The sequence below is a fragment of the Danio rerio genome, chromosome 4 (assembly GCF_052040795.2).
Source record: "Danio rerio strain M-AB ecotype USA chromosome 4, GRCz13ab, whole genome shotgun sequence".
Lineage (NCBI taxonomy): Eukaryota > Metazoa > Chordata > Actinopteri > Cypriniformes > Danionidae > Danio > Danio rerio.
This window is the reverse complement of record NC_141024.2, coordinates 40,477,898-40,505,348: the sequence shown is the minus strand read 5'-3', so window position 1 is coordinate 40,505,348 and position 27,451 is coordinate 40,477,898. Positions and strand designations below refer to the sequence as shown.

Below are 27,451 nucleotides of genomic sequence, written 5' to 3'. Positions count from 1 at the left end.
TTTCTGGTAGAAAAACAAACGGGAGGGTTGCGGGAGATTGGTCTGAAAGACGGGAGACTCCTGGGAAAATTGGGAGTGTTGGCAGGTATGCTTACCAGTTTAATACTGATTTGATCAGCTTTATCAGCACTGTAGATGGTCCTCTGCTTGTTACTGTATGTGGGCGGAGTAATACAGAAGGGTGAAGCTGGACCAGTGCTGTTATTGCAGAATTTCACACGGCTATCAGCCAATCAGATTTAAGAACCAGGCAGAACTTTTGTATGTATATATATATATATATATATATATATATATATATATATATATATATATATATATATATATATATATTATAATTTACTAAAAGATTCTCTGCATAAGAAACTAAATCTGCCCACAGGAGTCTGTAAATGAGTTGCCAAAGTCATTGATTCATTTGATTTACTCAAACAACTGATTCATTCAGGAATGACTCTCTTTACTGAATTGTTGGTTCATATAAAATATTCAAAATGGTCCATGTGTGAGCAATAATGTGAAACACAAAATACCTTTTGGCAGATGATGGTGTTTTCTCTCTGAAATTTGGTGGATCCCTTTTAGACCAGTCACTCTTCAGAGACACAGAGCTGGACACACATGATCCTGATCTCACACTGAACACACAAACACACCAGAGGAAAAGGAGTATCATAATCTGCTGTATTCATTCATAATTTCCTGTGAGCTCAATAAGCTAAGGTTAAACCTTTATTCTTCACTTGTGTTGCCTCTTCCTATAGCAGCTGAATGTGTGTTAGATTAGTTACTTGTATCACTCTCAATGTTCATTATTTGCTCATAAATGTCCCTAATCATGCCGAATTTTACTTTTTGGATGTCAAAAAATAATTACTAAAAAAGCTTGTGTGTTTTTATTTGTTCTATAGTTTAACAAACAAAAAAGTTTGTCATTTGTCATTGCAGTAATACACTGCTCACTAAAATAACATCCTAGGTCTGAAGGAATGAATTATTCTTATTAAATACTTTGTTCTGTACATAGCTGAATGTGCTGAAAACAAAATCACAGAAATTGTCACTGAAAACTAAATGTATAAACCCATGGAGGTCTGGTTTTGGAGTCACACTCAAAATTGAAGAGGAAAAACACACTACAGGCTGATCTAACTTTGATGCAGTGTCCTTGACAAAAGTTAAAATGGGGCTCAGTAGAGTGTGTGGCCTCCACATCCCGACAGTTTCTGGGCATCCTCCTGATTAGGTGGTGGATGATCTCCTGAGGAATCTCCTCCCAGACCTGGACTAAAGCATCTGCCAAATCCTGGACAGTATGTGGTTCAATGTGGCTTTGGTGGATGGAACGAGATTTGATGTCAAATTGAGCACATCAATTTGATTCAGGGTCTCGGGTACAAGCGGGCCAGTCCATAGAATCAACGCTTTAGTCTTGCAAGAACCGATAACACTCCAGCCACATGAAGTCTAGCGTTGTCTTGCTTTAGGAAGAGCCCAACGGCACAGGTATATGGTCTTACAAGGGGTCTGTGGATCTCATCTCGGTACCTAATGGTAGTCAGGCTACCTCTGGTGAACACTGCATCTGCATCAGAAATGCCACCCCACATCACACCAGTCATGCTGGAGGATGTTGCAGGCAGCAGAACGTTACTGATGGTAGGATCGATATGATTCTTGCCACAGTTCACATTGAAGTGTCATCCAGGATGAGCTGCACTACCTGAGCCACTTGTGTATTGCAAGAAGGTAATTTCTTATGAACTAGAAATTAATGTTCACGTTTTGGATGTCTAAAAATAACAATAAAGTTTGCTTGTATTTTATTTAATTTTTCTTTATAGTTTAATAAAGCAACAATTGAAGTTTAGGTGCCATTTGTCATTATATTAATATTGGTCTATATTAAAAAGGTCTTAAATAGGTCTATAAATAGTTGGGAACCTGGTTAACGGGGTTTTGGTGTAAGATCAGTTTCATTAGGCTAATGCATTAGCATAAAAAATTAAATATTAATTACCTTACAAACTGTCTAAGGCAGGTTAGGGCAAATTTGATCCTGGAGGGCCAGTGTCCTGCATAGTTTAGCCCCAACCCTATTCAAACAGACCTCCCTATAGAGTTCAAGTGATCTTGAAGACACTGATTAGTTTGTTCAGGTGTGTTTGACTAGTGTTGGAACAAAACTCTGCAGGGACACCGGCCCTCGAGGATCAAGTTTGCCCATCCCTGGTCTAAGGGGTGATAATAATAGTTTTATGAATTTGTGGTACTTTATTTATTGTTAAAAAAAATGTGTTTTTAGAAGATTGACTGACACGTGATTAAAAAAAAAAAAAAACATTCATACCTTTGTGCAGATGATGGTGTTTTCTCTCTGAAGTTTGGTAGAGGATATTCTTTAGACTGGTCACTCTTCAGAGACACAGAGCTGGACACACATGATCCTGATCTCACACTGAACACACAAACACACCAGAGGAATAAACTGCAGGACAAACTTTAAGAGTTTAATGAGTTTGTGTAGTTTAATTCAGCATAAACTAATTGTTGGCTGAAAGTCTATCTGATCAGGTCTGCTACACAGATATCATGGGTAAACACATGACTAGGCCCACACGGAATCTGTGCACGCAGAATTCCGTAGATTTTTAGCCCATTATTCTGTTTATTTACTTGAGTAAATGTGTGTAAATCTGTATTATTCAGTTTTGTTTTATTAAATGACAATTTTCATCAGATTTATGCACAATGCAGTTTGAACAGTCATATTATCAGTCTTTTAGTAGAGATATTATATGAGACACTTGCTTTGTTTACCAAATAAAGTGAATCATATTGGATTTGCATTGTAAACATTAAATAAAAGTTTGAAAGGCATTATTTTTTATTTCACATATTAAAGTTTTAGTCATGATACTCCCAAAATCATTGCGCAGAAATCCACAGATGTTTTACCAAAATTCTCCACAGAAATAGCAAAAAATGCCTGCAGAATCTGTCTGGCCCTGCACATGACACACATTGAGCTCTGGTGAAGCTGTCTGTACTCTAGAATGATCTAAACACATTTGCTGAAGCTGTAAACTGAAGCTTTGTCCATCATTTGATCAGGCAATAGCAACACAAATAAGTGCATTGTTGTTGGTCTTTGTTCTTCAGAGAAAGTGTTGAAATAATGGTGTAAAAACAGAGTCAATACCTGTGTTTCTCTGAGAGGGAGTCCTTTACTCGCTCCTCTGCCATCCTGCAGCTAAAACACCAATGCAGACATTAGCAGAGCTAATCAATGCTCACTTCACTAACAACACCGCACTCAAACAGACCACATGATAAGGGATAGCACAAACTGACTTTCAGCCATATCACATCAAAAAATAAATAAATAAATATATATATATATATATATATATATATATATATATATATATATATATATATATATATATATATATATAGATTAAGATTAACATTAATGCAGTTGGTTTTACCCCTCTGACACCTCAGATATTTCAGATTTGGTCATTTGATACGTATTTGTCTGTCACGATAACTATTGCTTTAGACAGCTATTAACTTATTATTTTATTTATTTATTTGCTTAGTTAAGAGTTAGTTAGTATTGAAACGTTATCAGCAGGCCCGGCCCTAACCAATTTGGCGCCCTAGGCAAGATTTCAGGTGGCTCCCCTTCACATCGCAGTAAATTCTACTGCTAGTGTACATACAGTCATAAGAAACTATATAGCTTTTTGATCGACTACTGCAAGTTGGGAAAACATCAGATAAATATGCCAGTGCAATTAACATGAGGAAGAAATGATGGGGACAGTTAATGCAGTTTAAGGATTATCCACACTCTTCCGGTTAACGGAAGCTCTGCTTTCACTTTCGATATCCTGACTCTGTTTAAAGTTTTTTTTGTACTGAATAATGTGAAATTATCGAGTCAACCTGATACAGAAGAGCACAAACACTTTCAAGAGATAAAAAATAACCCATTATATTGTTCAAATGACCGTGTTTGGACGTGTTTAATCGGTGTTTGAGGCTTTGAGCTTCAGGAGCAGACAGTGATAAATCATGCTTATAAACATGCTTATACACATATAAACCCTTCATCATCTCCACAAATCAGCGTAATGTAGAAGTGTTAAACTCACATGCAGAAGTACAGACGCTCTTGTGCAGCAGAAACACGATGTGAGCTCTTTGACGCTTTCGGTTTGTCAACTTCTTCTTCTTTAGTATTTTGGCGGCTGACAAACTTAAACGTGCTTTACCGCCACCTGTTGGACTGGAGTGCGGATAGGCGTCTGACATGGAGGGAGACACGGGAAAAACAAACCACACTATAAAACCAAGGGAAAACATTGTCGCTTAAATAAATAAAGGGGAATTATTGTAGCCTCCATATGTTGACTCTATTTCCAGAGTAAATGTATGATTATATCTATTAAATCCTTCTCTTAATATCTGTCTTTTGTATTGATGATCTTGACATTCTGTTAGTACATGCTCCACATGTTTCATGTTGGTTACAATGTGAGTATAAGTCATGTGTGTGCTTCCCTATAGACAAAGTGTCTTGTTTAGTCCTGTATGTGCTATGCTGAGACGGTTATGACTATTTCCTCCCTCCGATTATTCTCCGGTGATTCTGTAAAGTAAAAAAATGAGCTGCAATTTTTCAATAAAAGAAACTGCTGTTCCAATAGATGGAGCAATAGCAAATCACAAACTGTTAATTTCATCTGACCCTGAATCATTTTTATGTTTTGTCCGTTTAGTGACTAATTCATACGAGTTTAGTTGTACGAAAATGTCCAATTTAAAAATCAGGCATGTCACTCAACTCCACCCCTAAACCGAATCGTCATTGGTTGATTGAGCAAATCGTACTAAATTGTATGAATTAGATTGTGCGAATTTATATGAGTTATCCACTAAATCAAATATTGCGAATTGCTGCAAGCTTGTGTTGCAGCATAAGATAGTAAAGCGGAGGTGCTGTGCTGAAGCGTTTCGTTGGTTTGTGAAAAGAAAATGAGCAGTTCATAGAAGGAAAGGGAAAACCAGTGTTAGAGTTTCATTTTGTAGAATGGAAGCAGGACCTTTCATTCATGGTGGATTTTACAGAGCACTTCCTGAAGTTGGCCACAACTCTAGATGTGATGTCTGATGTTGATGCACTGGTGAAAACTAAAAGAGGCCAGATATCAGCGCAAATAAACTCTGCAACCCCACTTAAAGTGTTGCATGATATCGTTTAGTGATCTGTGAAACAGTTGTGTGAATCATTGAGGCATTGTGTGTTTGTGTAAATTTTTTTTTCTTTAGAATCTTCAAATAAATGTAAGGTTTTTATGATTAATATTGATGTTGTGCTTGTACTGTTTTCAACACACTCTCCTCGGGCTCCAGCTTTATGTTGATCATAATAAAACAAAGAAAACAATCTGAAGTTGCTGTTTTTAAGTTATATATAGGGCAGAGCAGGAGGGACGACCCAGGGGGGATGGGCCTGGAACAGAAAAGCAGGCAGCCCAAGAACAGCTGGCCAGACTGGAGGTCTATGGTGAGTCGGCAAGACTAAAGGCCTGTAAGGTGCCAGCTGGACTGGAGACTTGTGGGAGGCCGGCTGTACTTGAGGACTTCGGGAAACCGGCTGGGCTAAAAGCTTGTGGGAAGCCGGCAGGGCAAGGAGTCGGGCTGAGGTAGGCAGGGCAAGGCGTCTGGGTGGAGCTGGCAGGGCTAGGAGCCGGGCAATAGCTGGCAGGCCAAGGTGTCTGAAGATACAGATGCAGATACAGAAACTGGGAAATATGTCTGGAGAAGGAGCCTTCACTCCGCTGAGTCCTCATTCTGTCTGGTCCATTCTGTCAGGGCTGGGCTTGGAGGTGATGAGGCGAGGATGGAAGTGCAAGAAAATGAAAGATTTAGGAAAAAAGCAAAATAAGACAACTCAAACCTCCCTGTGGAGGAAAACATGACACTAAATAATCACTCAACTAGACTAGGTTCTTGGCATGACACACAGGGATTTGATTAGATCAATCGACTGTTGTAGACAAGACATCAAACAACAGCAAATGAAATCAGAGAATCAACAGCGGCCCAGCACAGGACAGAGCACACTAGGAGAATAAATAGAGAAGACAAACCAATGAACAGACAGGTGGACAGGTGAAAATAATAATTACAAACAGGATAACAAGGAGGGTGGGAGAAGATGGTAGACAACAGAACACATGATACAAAAACACAACACAAGCCATGTGCTCACAAACAAACAGGACTAGAACACGCAGCCAATGAGAGAGCCGCATGCTCACACGAAACAAGGCAGTAAAGCACGTGGTCACGATGAAAACATGAAACCACATGCTACACAACACAAAAGAACACAAGACACGAGCACACGATAAACAAAGATACATACTGTACGCTCACACATGCGACATGAATGTTCCCTTCCAGCGCCATCTGAAATTAACTAGACTGAGATGCTGAGAGTGAACAGCACACTGCAGACAACACAAACACAGACACCGGGACCAGAGCACACATCCAGACCACGGCTGGACCTCGCACGCTCGCATCAAGCAGGAACATTCATGGTCGTTGCTCATGTAACGGAGGCCAGCTAGTGTGTGCTGTGCAGGTAAACCTCACTCCTCTGACCTCTAAAGGTGCTCTAGCGACAGATGCTAGAGGTCATGGTCTTTAGCCTCCTTGGTAGAGCAACCGACTCCCATGCAGAAGGTCACCAGTTCGATACTAGCTTGGAGCAGTTTGGGTGGTGTAGGACCGGCGGGGTCACATTGGTGCCGTGACCCGGATGGGAGTAAGGTTTAGGGGGCTGAGTTTAACGGAGGCCAGCTAGTGTGTGCTGTGCAGGTAAACCTCACTCCTCTGACCTCTAAAGGTGCTCTAGCGACAGATGCTAGTGGCCATGGTCTTTAGCGCCTCCTTGTTAGAGCAACCGACTCCGGTGGGGAAGTTCGCCGGTTCGATACCAGCTCGGAGCGGGTAGGGTGGTGTAGGACCGGCGTGGTTACACTCATACAATGACAAGGACAGACAATGATGAGAAAGAGGTACTCGACCTGAGCAAACTTGAGCTTAGCACAACATATAACACATGACATGACTAGTGTCTGGACTCTGCCACCAAAACAAGAATTAACAGCACTGCAGTGGCAGAATCCTGACAGAACTGTCATTAATAATATAGGATAATAATATTATAGGAGACTCTGTTTTTCCTCAGAGCTTGACTACTGTCACATATTATATGTTAATGCTAATCAAGGTCTGGGAGTAGAAAGTAGGAGCACAGAATTAAAATCTCTTGTGGTCCAGTGTTCAGTTTCCACAATCAGGGGTGGTTTGGAGAGCATCCATACCCCTCACATTAACGTCACCAGCTCCACTGAGTGCATTGTGTCTGAGACTGTGTGTGTCAGGTGCATATGCTAGTCTGCAGTCAGATACGATTGACTTCATGGCTCCCTCTGCTGACAGCTTAATGGAGATGCTGATTTGACTGTCCAGCAGGACTCGACACCTGTCCACACTACCAAATGTGCTAACACCTGCTTTAAGATCCCTGATATCCCTGTACTGGATTGGCCAGACCACACTCACACTCTTGTAGAGCATTTATTAATCCTAGTTAATGACTCCTGATGAATGAGAGTGATCAGACATTTACTGAAGCATTATTAATCCACAGTTGTGCTTGTGAACATCAGTTAATGCACTGAGAGTCAACAAGAACTAACAGAGAACAACTTTACTGTCGTCAACTAACATGAACAGATCAATAAATACTGGAATAAACGTGTTTTTATTGTTCAGTTCAAGTCAAATCATGAAGAAGAAGATCAGAAGAGCAGAAACAAACGTCACACTTCATTTCTCCTTTATTCATTGAGCTGCTGGATTTCTCTACAGTTGATTCAAGATTTGACAGAGATTCAGACAGGATTCAGACATTTCCATGTTCATCATCACATTCTAATATCAGCAGTGGATTTGACATTGACTTTTATTATTTGTGCTCAAACAACAGAGAAACAATGAAGAAGATCAATCTGTAGACAAGAATGAGCTGATCTGAACACAGCAGCATCCTGGAGGACACTTCATCAACATCAATGATGACACTAATGAAGACTGAGAAACACACACACACACACACACACTCTCTTTCTCACACATATACACACACATATATGCACGCACGCACGCACACACACAAACACACACACACACACACACACACACACACACACACACATATATATATATATATTTGAAATGTATAATCATCTCACTCATTTGTTGCTGTTTGTGAAATTTATTCTGTTCAAGTTTATTTAAAAATAAGTTTGTTTTTTATATTTTGTTATTTATTATTATTTTTATGTTTTATTGAAAAATGTTTCAAGATGGTTTTTCAGAATTTGCCAGTTCTTTTTACAATTTTGACTTGTATATTTTACGGATTGTCATTGGTATTTGTAAGATGTTTCTTGCTATATGTTAAATCGGTTTCTATATTCAGGTTTATATAAAGTTTTGCTGTTTTAAAATGTGACTTGTACAATTTTTTTTTATTCAAGTCTATTGGGAAAACGGGGTCGTTTTAAAAAACTTCTGTGTATGTGTGCAATTTCAGATTTTTTCTTTAAATCTTCCTCTTTGTCTTTTATTGTGGTGTTTTATTGTTGTTTTTATTGACGTTCTTGTGCACTACAAAATGATTTATTCGATTTTAGTACTATTTTTTTTCTTGCAATCAATAAATGTATATCATTTATTTATTTTGTCCTTTGTCTGATTATTTTCGTTATAGGATATGTATGCAGTTTGCATTTTATTCAAAGGTTAAACGCAGTGCCTGCACTTTGTGTTTACATTATAGCCTGCGTTTGCTGTTATATAAATTCAAATGGTTGTAATACCATGGATCAAGTACAAATATAATACCAAAAGGTTTTATATCAAGGTTTATAAATACCGAGTCGTGCCAGCTCCGGGCCGCAGCACACATTACTCTCGGACCGATTCCGGCTCGGATGCGGCACCGTCGGCTCGGTTACGGCCGCCGCATCTGGCCCGGACACTCTGAACAGAGTAGATAAGGACATGCGGGGGGCCAAAGGACATGCGGGATTTACATTCAATCAAATGACATGCAGAGGGTTACATGCGTGACTTTCCCTAAAGCAGTATTAACGCTGGATGTGGAGAAGAAAGTGTAGACCAGGGGTCTCAAACTCGCGGCCCGCGGGCCATTTGCGGCCCTCAGTGCAATATTTTGTGGCCCGCGCCGACCGCTGTACTCTGACAGAATCAGCGGAGCGGGGAGAGAGAGCGCTCCCCGCTCCGCTGATTCTATCTGTACACAGCGCGCTTGTCACTCAATGCGCGTTGTCGCGCGCGTTCTGATCAGTTGTGTTGTCGCGCGCGTACTCAAGAGCGGTGTTGTCGCGCGCCTACTGAAGGGCGGAACCGAGGGTGTGTCGCATCGCGGGGGCACTTTTGATCATTTTGGAAGGGCACTTTCTATGCAAGACTAAAAAGGGCATGTGCTCTGCACAGGTTGAGCCCTATGTGTGCACGTGCCTGCCCTGCATCTTATATATATTATATTATAGGTAGATACAGACTGGTACAGACTGATGTGACTGTAGTGGGGTGGGGGTGTTTTATTTATACATGTATACGCCTTTTTTTTAGGTGAGGGAATGGAAGTTTTGAGTGAGTTCCCCCACTTTTTTCCCTAGGACTTCAATAAGTCAAAGTACAGGTCTAGACTTAATGATGATCATCTTCAAGCCATACTGAGGGTCTCAACTGCTTCTGCTCTAAAGCCAAATGTGGTTCAGATTTGTGAGAAGAAGCGCTGTCAAGTCTCTGGCAGCAAGAAGTAGGCAAAAGATGCCATGTTCAGAAGAACTGTTCATAATCTTCACTCAATGTTCTATTAATGTTCAGGACACTTCATGTTCAGAAGAAATAATTAAAACTGGTAATAATGACATTTGAGGACTCCTCCTGCGGCCCCCAGGTAAATTGAGTTTGAGACCCCTGGTGTAGACGCTACGCACCTTCTTCTTCTGGCTGTGCGTTGAGTCAGAGAGCAGAGTAAAACTGCACACCGCCACCTGCTGTATTGGATAAATTAACATCAGTCCTTCAATGTGGATTTCCCTGAAAATAAATTGACTGCTTTCACTGCCTCCTAAAATACCTAAGGTATTTCAGTTCCTGCATAATGTGAGGATACATTCATTGAGTTTATTCTTTCCTTGTGTTTTCTTCATTTTTTCTGCAGGAACCTGCTGGTATCCTGTATGAATTATGAAATCCTGCAGGACAAAATGACAATATGTGTAGGCAATTCCTACAGGTTTTAGAATCATGCAGTACTTTTTACAGGAATCCTGAAGGATCTATTTTTTCCCCTGCAGGATAGCTGCAGTACTGCAGAAATTGTAAAATCCTGTAGGACACATTGACGATATGAGCAGGAATTTCTTACAGGTTTCACAATGGATACAAGCAAGTGACAAATCCTGCAGGATTTTATAATTTCTGCAGGAGTTATTTGCTGTAATTGTAATGAAAGAAATTCTGTCACTTGCTGTTAGCAATACAGTATGAGTTCTAACAGATAAAAAATACAACAAACAAACAAAAACTTAATAAATACAGAAATACATAAAAGTATACGAATAGATTATAAACAATTATAGAAATCAACCATTACTATAAACCATTTAAATTATGCATTTGCATTTTACCTTTTATTTCTATACTTTTTTATATAATTTATTAAAATGTCAATCCAGCTATCTATTTTAATTCAACTCCCATCTGTTTCGTTGGATACACGTATAATAATTACAATATTTTAAGTTAATATGACTACTAATGTGTGTGTGTGTAGTATTTGACAAAATGGATTTGTGTAGACACAAAACAAACAGGTGTGGCTAAACTATTTTCCTTTCATAGCTATTTCCTCTCTTAATAATTGTGAGATTATTATTATTATTTATTATTATTATATTTCTTGCCATTTTATAAGTTTTAAATGTACCTCAGGAAAGTCTCTTCTCCCCCGAACCCCTTATTCGACGTTGAATCAACATTGGTTTGCTATCTGGGAAGGTTTGTGTGTGAGAAAGAGAGAGAGAGAGACAGAGAGAGAGAGCACATATAGTGTAAAGAGAAAAAGATGGGCGAAATGTATCAATAAGTCATGAATGCAACAGTAAGTGGCAAAAAAGCTAAAAAAAAAAAGACTTATTTTGGCGTAGCCTGTGACGTCATCAGACGGCGCCGCATCACCGCTATGGTTCAACTGGAGTAAGGTTTGTTTTAAAGCGTTTACAGATATAAACCGATTTAAAGTTAAAGTTCTGAAGTTTTAGGTTTTTTAAACGATATTAAATTGTGTCCCTGCTGTTGGAAATATTATTTTACCTTTTTATACAACGTAGTACTATTTCTATAATCTATAATCTCTCATTATTTGAGAGCTATTGTTTGTATAAAGTGTGTAAAAAGTGTTTTAGAGAAACGTTTTACCCGATTTCTTTTTGTTGATTACTCATATGAAGACACTTTTAAAGAGAAGTTATTTTGTTTCTGTTCAATGTTTTATTTATTTTAAACAGGACATTTTTTATTGTTTTGTTCATTTTAAGCAGGATAAAGTGTCCAAACACAGAGAAAAACTCCTGCTGAAGCGAATGATCTCCACACTGTTATAAAGATGGCGTTTATTAAAGAGGAGAGAGAAGATGTGAAGATTGAAGAAACATTCACAGTCAAACAGGAAGATCTGCAGGAACAAACAGGTTAATTTTCATTCTCAAAGACCAACTCAGTCATTTGATCCTCATTCAGATATATTTTAATAATAAGAATACTAAATTAAATCCATCTTGCAGCCCTGAGTGTGCTGCCTAGTTCTCCTAAATGCACATAAGCACTCATATAAAGACAGGAATAAGTTTCTTTCTTGTTACTTGTTCCCAGGTCTTTTGTCATTATTTTATTATTGTAAATTCCTTTTTTTTTTTACCAAATTCTTTATGGGTTTAAACTTGTTTCTAGTAGTTGTTACTGGCTGTTACTAATAGTATCTGAGTTAGAACCACATTATTATAATAACTAATTACCAGGGCTATTGTATTTAAACAGGGTTTCCGCGAATCATAAAATCTCTTAAATTCCAAAATCTAAATTATAGGCCTTAAAAAGTCTTAAATTTTTCTGAAATATTGTGTTGAAGGTCTTAAATCTTTTTAAAACAAGTCTTCATTTTCCTTTGTTTATGATTTACTACCCAATCTGGCCAAAACCCATACAATCACCAACAATCCATCTCAATAAAACTTTTAACTTTTTAATTAAAAAAGGACATTTTAACTCTATTTATCATAATAGTTTAATTATTTCTTTTACAATAACATTTGTTTAAATGTGATCCATGTATTTACTGCTGAGGACATGGACCTGGACAGATTGTTGTGCATAAATTTAGTTTATTATAGTTTTAAAAACTTTTAAAACATTTGTTAATTTTTTTTGTATTTTTTCAAAGTTTATGTTGGGAAAAAGTGTATGGATACAAGTAAAGGCTTGTTTTTACACAATATTTAAAATCCTTTGCTAAGAAATATCTAAAATATTGTAATTTTATATTATTCATTTATTATTGTATTATTAAATGTATTAAAATCATAATATTTTTTTAAGGGCAAATAAAAACCATTTTCATCTGGGCCAGTTTTCTATTTTTATCATTTTTGTTTGTATGTATAGTCATAAACACACTTGTTTGCAGAGCAAGTAGTGTGACCGTTTTCTGCCAGAATATGGGATCAGGTCACTGCTATGACATGATTGACAATTTTTGTATGTCGCTGTTTGTCTTTGTGCTCTGTTTATGCTGAGAGCTGATGCTGAGTATTTTTAGGGCTTTTCACACTTCAAATGGATAATCCTGGGTCATTCCCACTCTGAATAACAAAATCCTTGGTTATCAGTAATCACGTTCCACACTGCTCATGCTATATCTGGGGATAACAAATAATCCTAGATGTTCATTAACAGACATTACACATTCCCAACCACCGGGTTAACATTATTATTTGTATATTTATGTTGTCACTGTCCCTGTATAGACAAACAGCAGGTCACCTTTTTTGATGGCATTTCTGCATCTTGTCAGGTATGTAAAATGTCATCATGTAGGTCTTCAGCTAAGCCTCAGGACATGCACAAAGGCAAGAAAAAAAAGACAAAAGTACAAGTGAATGAAAACAAGTTGCAAAGTATGTCATCTTTCTATCTCATTACTCCAGTTTACAGCAAACTGGCATTAAGCATTTGCATAAGTTCATTCATTCATTTTCCTTTGGCTCAACTGGGCCAAAAAAGGAAAAAGTTGAAGAGAAATTGCTAGTTCCCTTCAAAACCCAGGCAGTGTTTCCTCTAGGATTTTTTCCAGCTGTAGCGGCAGGCCTTTTTTAGACAGATCTACCAACTACCTGTGGTGTTATTTCAATGAGTCGTGACCCCAGTATTAGAAGTCGAGATCACATTTATGTAATAGATCTCTTTGCTTGTACATTTATGAATGTCTCTAATAGACCTACAGAACGATATTAATGCGTCCTGAAGTAAAGTGAAACGGCTATAGATCGTGTTTGCTGGCCTCACGCATCTGTCAGTCAGCCAGTCAGTCTGTCAGCACTTATTCTTAACGGGGTAAACAAATAATACACAGCACTACTACGATTACAGAGAAGTTTGCGCGGTTATAATTCACTCAACCTTTTAATACGTTTTGGCGTTTAATACGTTATTACTGGCTATTAAAATAATTAAATGTTTTGAATGAGAAGCTGTAATGTAGCCGTGGCGGGATGAATTTTGTCGTGGTGCCCTGCCATGGAAGAATGAATGTAGCGGAAACCATGCCAGGGGAGCAAATATATACATTTTCTACCCCATTAAAGGCTTCTTTCTCATTACGTAGTTAATAACAAAAGCTATATGTATTTTTGGCTGTGAGACATAGTTTGGACAAAGTTGTCTGTGATTGTCCTTTTGTATAGTCATGCAGTGTGAAACTCCCTGTCGCCGATCCATCTTGCAGTGTAGACAAACCAGTGACAAAACGCTAGACCAGATAGTCATGCAGTGAGAAAAACATCTGTAACACGAATATTTTGAAAATCATGCTGTCGGATCTCAGCATTAGTCCCTTTATTCATCAAGGGTTACCACAGTGGAATGAACCACTATCTTTTTTAGCATATGTTTTAAACAGCGGATGTCCTTCCAGCTACAACCCAGTACTGAGAAGCATTTGCATAAGTTATATCAGTGTTACCTTAAGGATTTTTTCCAGCTGTAATGGCAGGCCTTTTTTACACAGATCTACCAACTACCTGTGGCGTTATTTCAATGACAAATGTTGTGACTGCAGTATTAAAAGTTGAGTTCGCATTTATGTAATAGCCTACAGCATGCAGATCTCTTTGCTTGCCCAGGTAAAAAAAAAAGAAAAAAGTGCACTACAATGCACTTTGAGTATACTTAGTACACTTTTCAGTAATGTACTAAAAGTGCTCTATTTTCGCACACTAATTTTGTACTTAATGTACTAAAAGATAGTATTAAGTATATGTTAAGATAAACTTAATACCATCTAAGTGCACTCAACTGTGCTATTGAGACACCTGGAAATTGAACTAAAATGTGCTTTTAGAAAATATGTTTAGTTACAACTAGAAATTAGCTTGAACCCTAATTTTAAACATTTATAAATATTTTTGAGAATAGCTTAAAGTATAATAGTAATATATTAAAACAATATACAAAATGTGAAAAAGTGTGCTAAAATACAATTTAAGTACACAAAGTACATCTTTTAAATAATGTTCTAAAATTGCTCTATTTTTACACACTAATTTTGTACCTGATGTACTAAAATATATTATTAAGTATATGTTAAGATAAACTTAATACCATCTAAGTGCACTCAACTGTGCTATTTTAAGACACCCTGAAATTGATCTAAAATGTGCTTTTAACATACTATATCTGTATTTTAAAAAATATATATTTAGTTACAACTAGAAATACACTTGAACCCTACTTTTAAACATTTAAATATATTTATGACTAATTTAAAGTATAATAGTAATATATTAAAAGAATATACAAATTGTAAAAAAAAAAAGTGTGCTAAATACTGTATTAAAAGTGCTCGATTTTCCCAAACTAATTTTGTATTTAATGTACTAAAAATTAGTATTAAGTACATTTTAAGAACAGTGAAAGACCAGTTGCGATGAATAAAAACAAAGAGTCAGGAATGAAATAAAATAGAAGGAAATTTAATTACTTTTTTTGTAGTTTTGACAGCAAGAAATCAGCTTCAGCACTCTCCATGAGCTCCACAGGTCGACCTTCCTTACATTCAGAACACAGTGATATTTATGCTAACAGAGTCAACAAACCTATGTCATTAGATTGTTTAGACATCCTCACGTAATTGGTTAGACAAAAGATAATTAAGTAGAAGGATAAACAGTCCAGAACAATTTTAGAATATGCAATGTAAAACATATGTATCCTTAGATTATCATATTATTGACTACACTGGATATACACAAACATAGCATCCCTTCTGCATGCCCATTCTTGGCTTTCCTGATCATTCCTTGACCCACAACACACACATACTTCAAGACAATAATGTTTTGGTAAGATTACCACACTCAAAATCTATTTAAGTGTTAGTGATAATTGCATTCACATTAAGTGTACTTAAGTACAACTTTTGGGAAAATGTACTTCTACTATATTACATTACTAATAGATGTTCTATATATTAACTTATTTTAAACTTAAACAGTGTACTAAAAATCAACTAATGTTTAAAGCATTTAAAGCACACTTTTAAAAAACACACTAATAAAACTCTTTTGGGTGTTTTTTTCTGTAGTGTACTTTATTGTAGTACACTAAAAATGTATTTAAGTATTACTGGTATTTAGTATACTTTTGTCAAGTGTACTAAAGTCCTACTGAAGTATAAACATACTTATTTAGTATATTTACAGTGTAAAACCATCAAACTTTTATTTAACACAAAAAAACAACAATGTACTAAAAATGTATTTGCGGGTATTTAAGTGTATTTTAATTGCATTTAATTATATATTTTTTTCACCTGGGATGTCATCTCGCCATCTCCTCATCACAGTTTACAGCAAACGTGGCATTAAGCTTTTGCACAAGTTCATTCATTCATTTTCCTTCGGCTTAGTCCCTTTATTTATCAGGGGTCGCCACAGTGGAATGAACCCCCAACTTATCAAGCATATGTTTTAAACAGTGGATACCTGTCCAGTTGCAAACCAGTACTGGGAAACATTTGCATAAGTTATTTACAATAATGCAAACTCACTAATATAAGCTGAATTATGCGTACTAGCTATAAACATGCAGGATTTGTCTCAATCGGGTCTTCTAAGCAAGTTACAAATGTTTAAATCCAGTGGAAGATACATATAAGGGAACACAACCTGAGTAATCTAAAGCGAGTGCATTTGATCATTTGCATTTAAAGCCACAGGCACAAAAACAGCTTGGTTTTTCTCTGACCCCCAAAATGAAATATTCTGCAAGGTATATGATCTGATTTTGAGCCGAAACCTCAGACACATTCTGGGAACACCAAAGACTTATTTTACATCTTGTTAAAAAAAAAAAAAAAAAAAAAACTCTCCATTACTCTCCATTAATAAGTTATCCCTTGGTTCTTTTGAGCACAAGATATTGTAAAAAAAATGCAAGCTTCCTTTGTGTTTCAAAAGAAAGGAAATGTTTAAAACCACATGACGGAGAGTAAATGTTAATTGGTTATTTTTATTTGTGGGTGAAACATCCATTTCATGCTTATCGCTATGTGGCTTCATACTAAAGTTCACTTTTTTGTTGTTTTTTAAGACCTGATGGTGCTGAAAGAAGAGACTCATCAATGCAATGAAATGGAAGAGAAACATCAAGACATAACGACTGATGAAAAACCCACACTGACTAAAAAGACTTCATCATGTGGAAGACCTCGGAAATCCAAATCTAAGTGTAATTTCAGCAGTAAACAGCGTAGAAAGACTTTTAGTCAAAAGCCAAAGCTTGATGTTCACATGAGAGTTCACACAGGGGAGAAACCTTGCACCTGCAAACAGTGTGGAAAAAGCTTCTATACTATAGGAAACTTAACGGTGCACATGAGAATTCACACTGGGGAGAAGCCTTACACCTGTGAACAGTGTGGAAAGAGTTTTTGTAAAAAAGAAAACTTTAAAACCCACATGAGAATTCACACTGGAGAGAGGCCGTACACATGCCAACAGTGTGGAAAAAGCTTCTATCATGCAGGAAACTTGATAATGCACATGAGAATTCACACTGAGGAGAGGCCTTACTCTTGCCCTCAGTGTGGAAAGAGTTTTAAGCAAAATGGCAATCTTGAAGTCCACATGAGAACTCACACTGGAGAGAAAAGATTTACTTGCACACAGTGTGGGAAAAGTTTTGTTAAAAAACAAAACCTTGACATCCACATGAGGATTCACACTGGAGAGAAACCTTACACATGCACAGAGTGTGGTAAAAGTTTCACATATAAAAGCTCACTCAAACACCACATGAGAACTCACACCGGAGAGAACCCGTTTGCATGTGCTCAGTGTGGAAAGAGCTTCTCAACCAAATCTAGCCTCATGAACCACATGAATGGTCACACTGGAACCATAGTGTTCACATGTGATCAGTGTGGAATTAAACTCACACGCAAAGACTACATTAGGCGACACATGAAGACTCACTCAAGAGAGGATTATTTTAGATGCAGTGAGTGTGGAAAGGGCTTTACCCATAAAAGAAGCCTCAGCGCTCACTTGAAGCTTCACAATGCAGAGCAGAGTCCTGAAAAATGAGGCCTTGTCCACACAAACACGGGTATATTCAAAACGGCAGCTTTTTCATGTAGTTTGGCTGTTCATTCAAGTGAAGTTTATTTATAAACTACTTTTGAGAGGATCACATGCTTATGATTGTCCACAGCTGGTCCAGCATTAGCTAAAACATGATTTACCAATCAGATGATTCCTGACTCACTATAAATAACCAGAGTTTTTTTACCTCAGTTATTGCTTACATGCAGGGCCGGATCAAGCTGAACTGCCGCTCTAGTCAGAAGACAGTCACGCCGCCCTAAACCCCAATGTGAAAACGAAAGTGACCGGTTATGAAAATGAAGCAAGGTATCGTGTACCTCTTTTCTGCCGCCCTATGCGCGGATATAACTGAGGACGCGGGTGGTGAGGGAGGTGTTGCAGACATAACTGAGGACGCGGGTGGTAAGGCAGGTGTCGCGGACGCTGCCCTCTCTCTCCGGCTCTGAAAAGAGAATTAGAAAGATTAGGGAGGAGAAAATATTTGAGGAGATGCAGGGAACACTGTCCTACACCCTCAGATTGTGTTTTTGATAATTCACATTGTTTGATTGTCACTCGCCTGAACAAACAAAGATTTACATCCAATTTTGTGCTTTTGTCTGCAATTTCACAAAACTTGTTAGTGGATAAACTCGTGTGGTGTGAACTCGCTGTAAGGCAATGACAGTGAGCGACCGATACAGACTCCCTGAAGCCCTGTTCAGACAATGCCATTTGCTAGTCACGACAGATCAGATTTGTGTCAGATTATGAGATTTTAACTTGATTAACTCTTGATGTGTTGTGGGTAACAAATGAAGAGTTTGATTTCAAAACACTACACATTTATTTTGATGGACTAATTTGAGAAAATAAACAAGTTTTCTTTCTGAAGACAATTAAAGTCTCTGTAGACAACTTGTTGCCTTTAAAGATGCAATGTGAAAACTCCCATATTACTACAAATAAATGTATTTAGATTCATTATTATTATTAGATTCATAAATGTATTTGGATTCATTATTATTATTATTATTTATATTATGATATATCTATAATCTGGAACAAAGAAGTGAATTGCACTGATTCTGGAGAAATTAGTCAAACTGACTCTCTCATGTGTCTTGTGATTGGCTGTTTGCTGCACTTGTGTGTATTGTGATTGGCTGTTTGCTGCACGTCACACTTTAAGCTGCATTTGCTCCAGAGTTGATCACAAACTAAAGTAAACTTTACGGTTTATATCAAGCCTTGTCAAATCATTTAACATCGCCGTAACCAGGTTGGGTTTATTTGATTTTGTCAACTTCCAGAGCTTTATCTTTTAACCAGGAGAAGGAGGGAAAATGCACTCACTCTGCATAGTGACATCTTGAAATAATATTTAAACTAGCCTAATAGACCAGGGGTTCTCAACCTTTCACAAGCTGCCCCCACCCCCAAAAGCTGGTTCATTGCAGTTGTATATAGTGTAAATAAACTAAATACGGCGTCATGTTTTATACGTTTGCAGCCTCTGCAACTTCCATCCATCATAAAAATTTATTTGGATGATTTGACTTTCCGCCGTTTTCTAAAGTCTATGAGCGCAGCACACAAAAACTAAATTGACATACTGCAGTCACACTTCAAAATGTGGTGTTTTTACATTTATAACATTTGAGCACAGTTCAACAAAATACATCACATGATCTGACGACCAAGAGATCTTAATTTACCATCACCAAACGATTAAAAATGTGGCACTGATTTCATACAGAGTTCATACAGACACAGCCTAATGAAAACCAAGGTTTTTTAAGCACTTTTTCCAGCACCTATTTTTATTTTCAAAACTGACACGCAACATATTGAACACCTGAAATGTATTCTCAGCAACCCATTAAAGCATTGCATAGGAACCATCTATTGATTTATTAAAGAAAACATTAATAAGATATAATAATTAGTTAATAATATATTTATAATTAAGAATATAATAAACCAAAATTGACAAGCATTTTATTGAACACCTGCAATGTCTTCTCAGCAATTAATAAAAATACTGCATTGGAACTATCTATCGATTTATACAATTAAAAAAAAAACATTTATTAACAACAATAATAATTGATCATATATTAATAATATAATAAGCCTGCACTAAATGTGCCTGTGATTTTTTTTATTTTATTTGTTGATGTTCTCTCACAGATGACAAGTTTTAGTAAATAATACTAATATTTTACAAATTACTCTTTTAAAAAACTACACTGAGTACTAGTTAATTACTTTTGAGAAAAACTCAGATTTTCATTATGGCCCTTTTTAAGAATAAAACTATTTAAATGGTTTAACTGCTTACATCACAAGGCTACATATAGGAATTTGCATTAACAAAGTATGGTCGATTTTTCCTTTCATGACATTGACTTAATTTCAATAGTACTGGCACAACTACCACATACTTTAAAGGCCATAGAGACACTTTTTGTCCATTTGTAAACAATACTTCCAAGCTTTGAAATGTTTAATTAAAGTATATGATGAAAAGATTTAAATTTGGGGTTTTATTTACATATTGTACACTATTGTCCTATTTGCTCATTGTTGTCTATACAACATTTTATTTTACACTTGATCTTAAACTGAAATAATTTTACACAAGGACAAGGACACTGTCAGTGATAAAATAATAAAACAAATGACTTCGTTTCACTTGAGGTATTTGAAATATGACGACTCTACATTTCTCAAAGCTGTGCTTTAAGAGCCTTATTGTTTATTTTGATAAATGTAACAAATTGTTTGACCTGTTATGCCTGCACAATTTAGTGATGCTTTAAGACCAATCAGAACACCCCTATTATGTATAAATCACATAAATACCTCATCCAGAAACATTTCTAGCATAATTATTTTGTCGTAAAGAAATAAAAAGTTTCACCTTTGCTAAAAGTTCTGGTAGTATAATATCATAACAGTGTTATTTGCAAACTCTAAATAGCGAAATCATATTAGCAGCCATTGACTATCAAAGTACAACATTGGTCACAGTCAAATAAACAGTGTTAATGTTGTTTTTAAGTCATACTTGAATGCTAATTCTGATTGAATATTCAAAATTACATGGTAAACAATATAGAGACTTCTAAATGAACGAATGTGTGAATATAAAAACAACTTTACCTTTATAACTCGCCGTCAGGAGAGAAGAGAGTGAAACGTGTTTATAAAAAATGTAGAATATATTATAATTTTTTTTATGAAATAATGACTGTTTTGGTCTAATTTAGCAGCAGAAAGAGATCCGATGAATCCAAACAAAGATCACAAATTTGCACGTTTCACCCCCACGTTTTTTTAGCAATACTATCTTTCTATATAACTTTATTTTATACATTTATGCATGTAATATATATTTAATGTTTGCAGAACTTTGCACTTTATACTTTTTGTCTCTGTACTGGAATGTCCAATCACCAAGACAAAACATTCTTGTGTGCAAACAATTGACAATAAATAATTGACCAGTTTTGATAAAACTATTTAATAACTAAAGCTCCTTTCTGCCTGGTAGGAGAAGCCAAAACTTTGATTTACTAAATTATGGAAATAATGATTTACTAGCTCAAAATGATGACTAAATAAATCTGTAGAGATTACATTATTATGACAATAGGTGGAGACAAACAACCATTTAAATGTGTAACTTAATTCTCTAAAGATGATTAATCTAATAAAAGGTGAGTTTTTTAAGGAGAGTTATTGAATCTTAAACTGAAATTTATCTTTTTTCCATGCATGCAGTTTTCATGAACAAGATAATAACTTAAACTCAAATTAATGCTCCATGGTCATTTATTTGACAAGTAACTTTGCATTGTAGTAGATAACACAAAATGAAGTAAATTTAAAATAATGTAATTAATAAAAAAAAAATTACTTAAAACTTAAAACTACTTTAAACATAAAACTGCTTTAAAATGTTAAGCTTGTTAAAACTTACAACTACTTAAAAGTACTTTTTTTTAAATTTAAGCTTATAAAAACTACTTTAAAAAATATTCAGCTTTCTCAAGCCAGCCTAAAGTTTGTCTTGACAAACTTTTTAATTTAGTTTAAAATAATATTTCCCACATTATCTTTAACAAACCGAGGAAATTTTCACCAGTATTACATAAAACAGCATCCTATAAAACAAAAATAATTTTTCGGGAGTCATAATACGTCTTATTTCATTTTATTTATATATATGTGATTATAAATATGATTGTCTTAGTTCTATCAAAATAGCAAACACTGAACATCTCTCTGTATGTAGGCTAAAAGACTGCTTTATTTATTTATTTAGGCCTACTTATTTGTTCTGACTGTTTGTGCTTTTATTTTAGTTGTCTTTTATTTCTTCAATTCTATTTTCCAAAATGAATCCTCATTGCACTTAACAAGTTTACAATGATTATAAACAAGTGTTAACAAATGTTTAATGATTAATGAAGGAATTATAATGCTTTGTTTTAGCGTTCATCTTCATTTATAAGAACAGTAGCATATTTACAGCTACTGTATATACAATTTCTGTCTGTTTACATCCCATCCCTTTGTGCCCCCTGGCGGCATATTCACAAACTGCTGTCATTCATTTAAAACACGTGCTTGTCCATTTGTCGGTGGTATATGCCCGGTGGTAATAGCCACATTGAACTCTCACCTACTGTAAATCAGTCTAACATGTATAATTATACAGATAAAAAAGCAGCAATGATTCGATTTTTAGATTTGTTTATGGATCTTGTACAACCCACTAGCTTTATATGTGAGCACCATTTTTGTGTTTGTACAGTCTCTTCTCTGTAGGCACCATGCACGATTCAAAATGACCTTTCGCGTTAAGAATCTTGTTACCCTTTTAGTCATAACAGGTAATATGCATGACAATAAAGGAAGTTAATGACACGCAAACACATCTCAAGAAGGTTTTCACAGCTACTGTGTTTCATCCAACAAACATTGCTCCCAACTTAAAGTGAGACTTTTAAAAATTACCCAGGTAGGACTTGAACCCACAATACCCAGCTCCAGATGCTGATACATTATCTATTAGGCCACTAGGCCATGTCTGTTAGATCCAAGCAAGATTAGATGAATCTTAATTGAAGTGTGCAGCAAGTCTGAGAATTCGAAGCTAACTATTGTCCTCAGACCATCACACCTAGCTTTGAGTAGACAAGTCAGGATTTTTTAACACAACTTAAATGTAACCCATCAAAGACAACCCAAATGGTACTTGAATGCACAATCCCCAGCTTCAAAGAGTGATGCTTTATCCATTAGACCACTGGGCCAATACTAGCATTTGCCATATCTGTTGGCAAATGCTAACGGTTTTCCATTGTCATGTCTTTTTGACCTAAGGGTATGAACCTAGCTTTTTGAAGGTCACACTGGATTGTGCTGCATAGCCAACTTAATAAGAACTGCATCAAAAGACAACCCCGGTGGGACTTGAACCCACAATCCCCAGCTTCGAAGTCTGGTGCCTTATCCATTAGGCCACTGGGCCGTTTTTACTAACTGTGAACTGTAATACGCATCCAGGGAGTTGCTGACGCACATAACAAAAAACAACATGAACAAAAAGTAGATTGGACCGGTTTCACAGAATTTTTTTGTGGCACCGCCAAACAGACAAAAAAGTAGCATCTTATAGGATTTCTTTGAAGGAATTCAATTAGAATTTTGATCATATTTTGGAACCATTCCTATAGGATTGTTTTATAGTACAATACATAAAAATCCTTTTGGATAATTTCTACAGTATTTCAATGAGATCCAATTTATATCTTAATTAAGATATGCTTTTTTTTAATAAGATATGCTATTTTTATACAATAGTTTTGAATGTATTATGCTGTTTGCTAAAGCTCACCTTCATGTACTTGAGTGTACAGTATTACTGCACAAATTTCCAAAGAAACATGTCTATACCAAAAATATATATAATGTTGCTAGACCAAACTGGGTTGGCCCACTCGAAACAGAAGTTCACTTTGGGCCCATAGCAAGTCCACACAAAGTGGAGTGTATATAGCCACAATGGGCGAAGTATAGGTATACTATCTGAGTCAGAAGTATGTCCTGTGAGCATGCTCTGTGGGCATTTAGTAATTAACAAAATAGTAAGGTCCCACTAATACTAAGTTGAGTCCAGGCACAAAATGTGCCTATAAGGTCCCAGTAAAGCACTTATATGCAGGGCCATTGTGGCTTTAACACAAAACAAAACTAGTTCACTTCTACTATGTAGCAAAATAGCACAATATCACTTCAAATGCATAGTTACATATTTTGAAAGCATAAAGAAAAATCAGTAATGAATGAAGCATCTAAAAAATATAAAGACAACATGGACTATTTTTCAAAGGTTTGGGACAAAACTGCTTTAGTTTATAAAAATGCAAATATAAAAGTAACCTTGTAAATAATTATTCCTTTTTAGTATTTTAACTTTTCCATTTGAATATGTTAAAATATAATTTATTCCAAAGATGTTAAAGCTGCATTTGAGGCATTTGTGTCCTACATAAAATAATTTGAGACAAAACAACAAAACATATAAAAATATACTTAGTTAGAAGAAAAACAAAGTAAGATTTTCATGTGTGTATTTTCTCTACCATTTGTACCTAAAGGGTCACGAAACTCCAAAACACATTTTTTGAGCTGTTGACAGTCATATATGTGTCCCACACTGCTAAAAACACTATTAGGACACAAATATTTCACTAAAAAGTGTAAATTGATTGTTTTTGCGTTATTTCAAGCAAATTTGTACTTCCGGTTTGAAACTAATTTTTGAAGCTGCGTCTTAACCATGAGATAATAGTGTGTATTCCAGCGTGCAGACTGGATGTCTGTGCCAGAGTGTGCATTATTACGTCTTACAGTGCGGCTCGAAGGACATCTTTTGCATTCAGAGCTGCTTTCGTGAAAAGATCATCGGCAACACTGCTCGAAGTTTACCATGGAGGTGAAAAGGAAGCTCCCTGACAAGGAATTGAACCCAGGCCACAGCGGTAAGAGCACTAAGTCCTAACCACAAGACCACCAGGGAAGGCCTGGCTAAAGGTTGCCCTCTAGCCTAGCTGTGGGCCTCCACCCAGGTGTGCTGCAGCTGCTCTGACAAAAATAACTCTAAAGTTTGCAACCTCCTCCTGGAGAAGAGAAAGTCTCAGAGCCTGGTTCACAGTTCTTCTATGGAGGGACTGTCACATGCTCTGTGTAAAAGCATCCTATCGACACCACAACTTGCCATGACAACAAAGCACAGCATGCGTTGAAGGAACTCCATGTTTACCGGGCCATGTGCTCTTTCCAAACAGCATGCTAATGAGCACTCCTTGAATAGTGTGTGCCATTGGCGCAATGGATAACATGTCTGACAACGGATCAGAAGATTCTAGATTCGACTTTTGGCTGGCTCGTTCAGGATTTATTGCATTGCTCTCAGTCAGTGCACTGCAGTTGCAGTTTGCCCCTGCCAGAGTTGTTTGGTTCTACTTTGGAGTGGATCAAGTTTCTGGGGCTGCCAGCACAGAGCCTGTGGGGTGCTCCCCTGGGTTCAAAGTCTGCCCCAACTGCTCTCATGTCTTGGTCCCGTACATCCCTCAGGACTTCCAGAAGAAACCAGTACAGCCACTCTCCTGGGAAGACAGCAGTGACAGCTTGTAGACCAAAATGTTTGCTGTGAGGCTAAGGCGTTCTACTGCAGCACAGATACACATTCGGAAAGCCGACAAGATTCAAAAACAAAGTGCCAACCTAAAACAAGATTGCAGTCAAAATGACCACCTCAGACAAGTGTGAGCAATGTTTCGGTCTCTGCTATATGTCTGCAAATATGCCACACAGTGCAGACGCTCATACTACTGAAAAGGAAGTTACCTGACTGAGAAAGGTATAAATAGAAATCGGAGCCTGCTCCAAACGACCTGGTCAGCTCCAAGTGGGCTGTACAAACCTCCTGGAGTTTTCATTCATTTAATGTCTGGTACAAGACACTGCGCCCAACCAGTTATGTTTGAATGTCAAACCTACCCCAATCCTTAACCCAACCTCACAGTTTCCTGCTGTGTTTTATCAACCTCCCAACCTACCCCAACTCTTAACCCAACCTCACAGTAACAAACCTCCATGTGGGTTTCATTGATTCAATGTCTCGTACATGGCACAGAATACAACCTATCGCAGTTTATTAAAATCACACCTACCCCAGCCCTAGGCCCAACCTCACGGTAACCTGCTGTGTTTTATTCAATTTTACTCCTACCCCAACCCTAAACACAACCTCAGAGTAAGCAGTTTATATATTTTTTTTTTATTTTTGTGAATGTCTACTACAGCTACATCAATCGCAAACCCAGCCTACGTGCGGCATAAGTGCCTACCACTTAGAGGTCATCCAGGCAACTTGCAGTGTAATCTCCTCCACTTGTAGGTCTCTGAGCTGCAGCAACACCTAAGCGCTCTGACACACAGACACAAAAGAAACCATTGCTTTTAACCTCCTCTTGGAGAGGAGAGAGTCTCCGACCCTGGATCTCAGCTCTTCTATGGAGGGACTGTCAGGAATCCTGTAAGAGCATCCCATCCACACAACCTCTTGCCATAAAAACAAAGCAGAATGTGTGGTGAAGGAACTCCGGGTTGACAGAGCCTTGTCCTTGCTCCAAGCAATGTGCTAACAAGGTGCTGAACAGAGTGACGGCGGCACAAAGGTTAGCGCTTATGACTACGGATCAGAAGGTTCTCGGTTACGGAAACCAAGAAACTGTGTATGAGAGAGTGCGTAAGTGTATGAGTGGCACTTGTGCAAGCGGAGCAGGGACGTGCCAGCGATCAGAATGAACTGGAGTTTGTGCCAAGACTGGCTTTCCAAAGTGGCAGTTCCCATATGGTCTAGCGGTTAGGATTCCTGGTTTTCACCCAGGCGGCCCGGGTTCGACTCCCGGTATGGGAAGGCTTGAGTGCTTTTGCTTGTGTCCTTTTTGGCCAGCGGTCGGACTGCAGCTACCTTATAGGATGTGGTTGTGAAACTGCCCCGTAATCCTTCGATAGCTCAGTTGGTAGAGCGGAGGACTGTAGGTGGGATGATGGCAATCCTTAGGTCGCTGGTTCGACTCCGGCTCGAAGGACATCTTTTGCGCTCAGAGCCACTTTCTTGCCTTCGCCAAGTGAGTTCACCACTGCTCAAAGTTCAGCATGGAGGTGAAAAGGAAGTTCCCTGACCGGGAATCGAACCCGGGCCGCGGCGGTGAGAGCGCCGAATCCTAACCACTAGACCACCAGGGAAGGTCTGGCTGAAGGATGCCCTCTAGTCTAGCTGTGGGCCTCCACCCAGGTGTGCTGCAGCTGCTCTGACA

General features: G+C 37.3%; 2 protein-coding genes and 3 non-coding genes across 6 annotated transcripts in view; 3 read left to right on the top strand and 2 right to left on the bottom strand.

Annotated features, from left to right (window-relative positions):
- LOC148680650 (NACHT, LRR and PYD domains-containing protein 3-like) overlaps positions 1-4,240 on the bottom strand; it is a 32,949-nt gene extending 28,709 nt beyond the window's left edge. For both annotated transcript variants that reach the window (XM_088650118.1, XM_088650119.1), the window contains exons 1-4: positions 4,164-4,240; positions 3,203-3,253; positions 2,351-2,458; positions 534-638 (exon numbers count right to left, since the gene is read on the bottom strand). In XM_088650118.1, coding sequence (XP_088506244.1) covers positions 534-638; positions 2,351-2,458; positions 3,203-3,246 — 257 coding nt within the window. In that variant the 5' untranslated portion in view covers positions 3,247-3,253; positions 4,164-4,240. The remainder of the gene's footprint in view (positions 1-533; positions 639-2,350; positions 2,459-3,202; positions 3,254-4,163) is intronic.
- A 7,497-nt stretch (positions 4,241-11,737) lies between these two features.
- Positions 11,738-18,507, top strand: zgc:174314 (the record flags this gene model as incomplete). Its single annotated transcript, NM_001114486.1, is given in 2 exon segments — positions 11,738-11,879; positions 17,053-18,507. Coding segments are annotated over 2 exon segments (1,080 nt in total). The 5' UTR covers positions 11,738-11,794.
- Positions 18,508-26,976: 8,469 nt separating this feature from the next.
- Positions 26,977-27,048, top strand: trnae-uuc (transfer RNA glutamic acid (anticodon UUC)). The gene has a single exon. It is a non-coding gene; the product is annotated as a tRNA-Glu (tRNA).
- An 88-nt stretch (positions 27,049-27,136) lies between these two features.
- On the top strand, positions 27,137-27,223 carry trnay-gua (transfer RNA tyrosine (anticodon GUA)). The gene is given in 2 exon segments: positions 27,137-27,173; positions 27,188-27,223. It is a non-coding gene; the product is annotated as a tRNA-Tyr (tRNA).
- An 85-nt stretch (positions 27,224-27,308) lies between these two features.
- Positions 27,309-27,380, bottom strand: trnae-cuc (transfer RNA glutamic acid (anticodon CUC)). Its single transcript has one exon. It is a non-coding gene; the product is annotated as a tRNA-Glu (tRNA).
- Between the last annotated feature and the right edge of the window lie 71 nt (positions 27,381-27,451).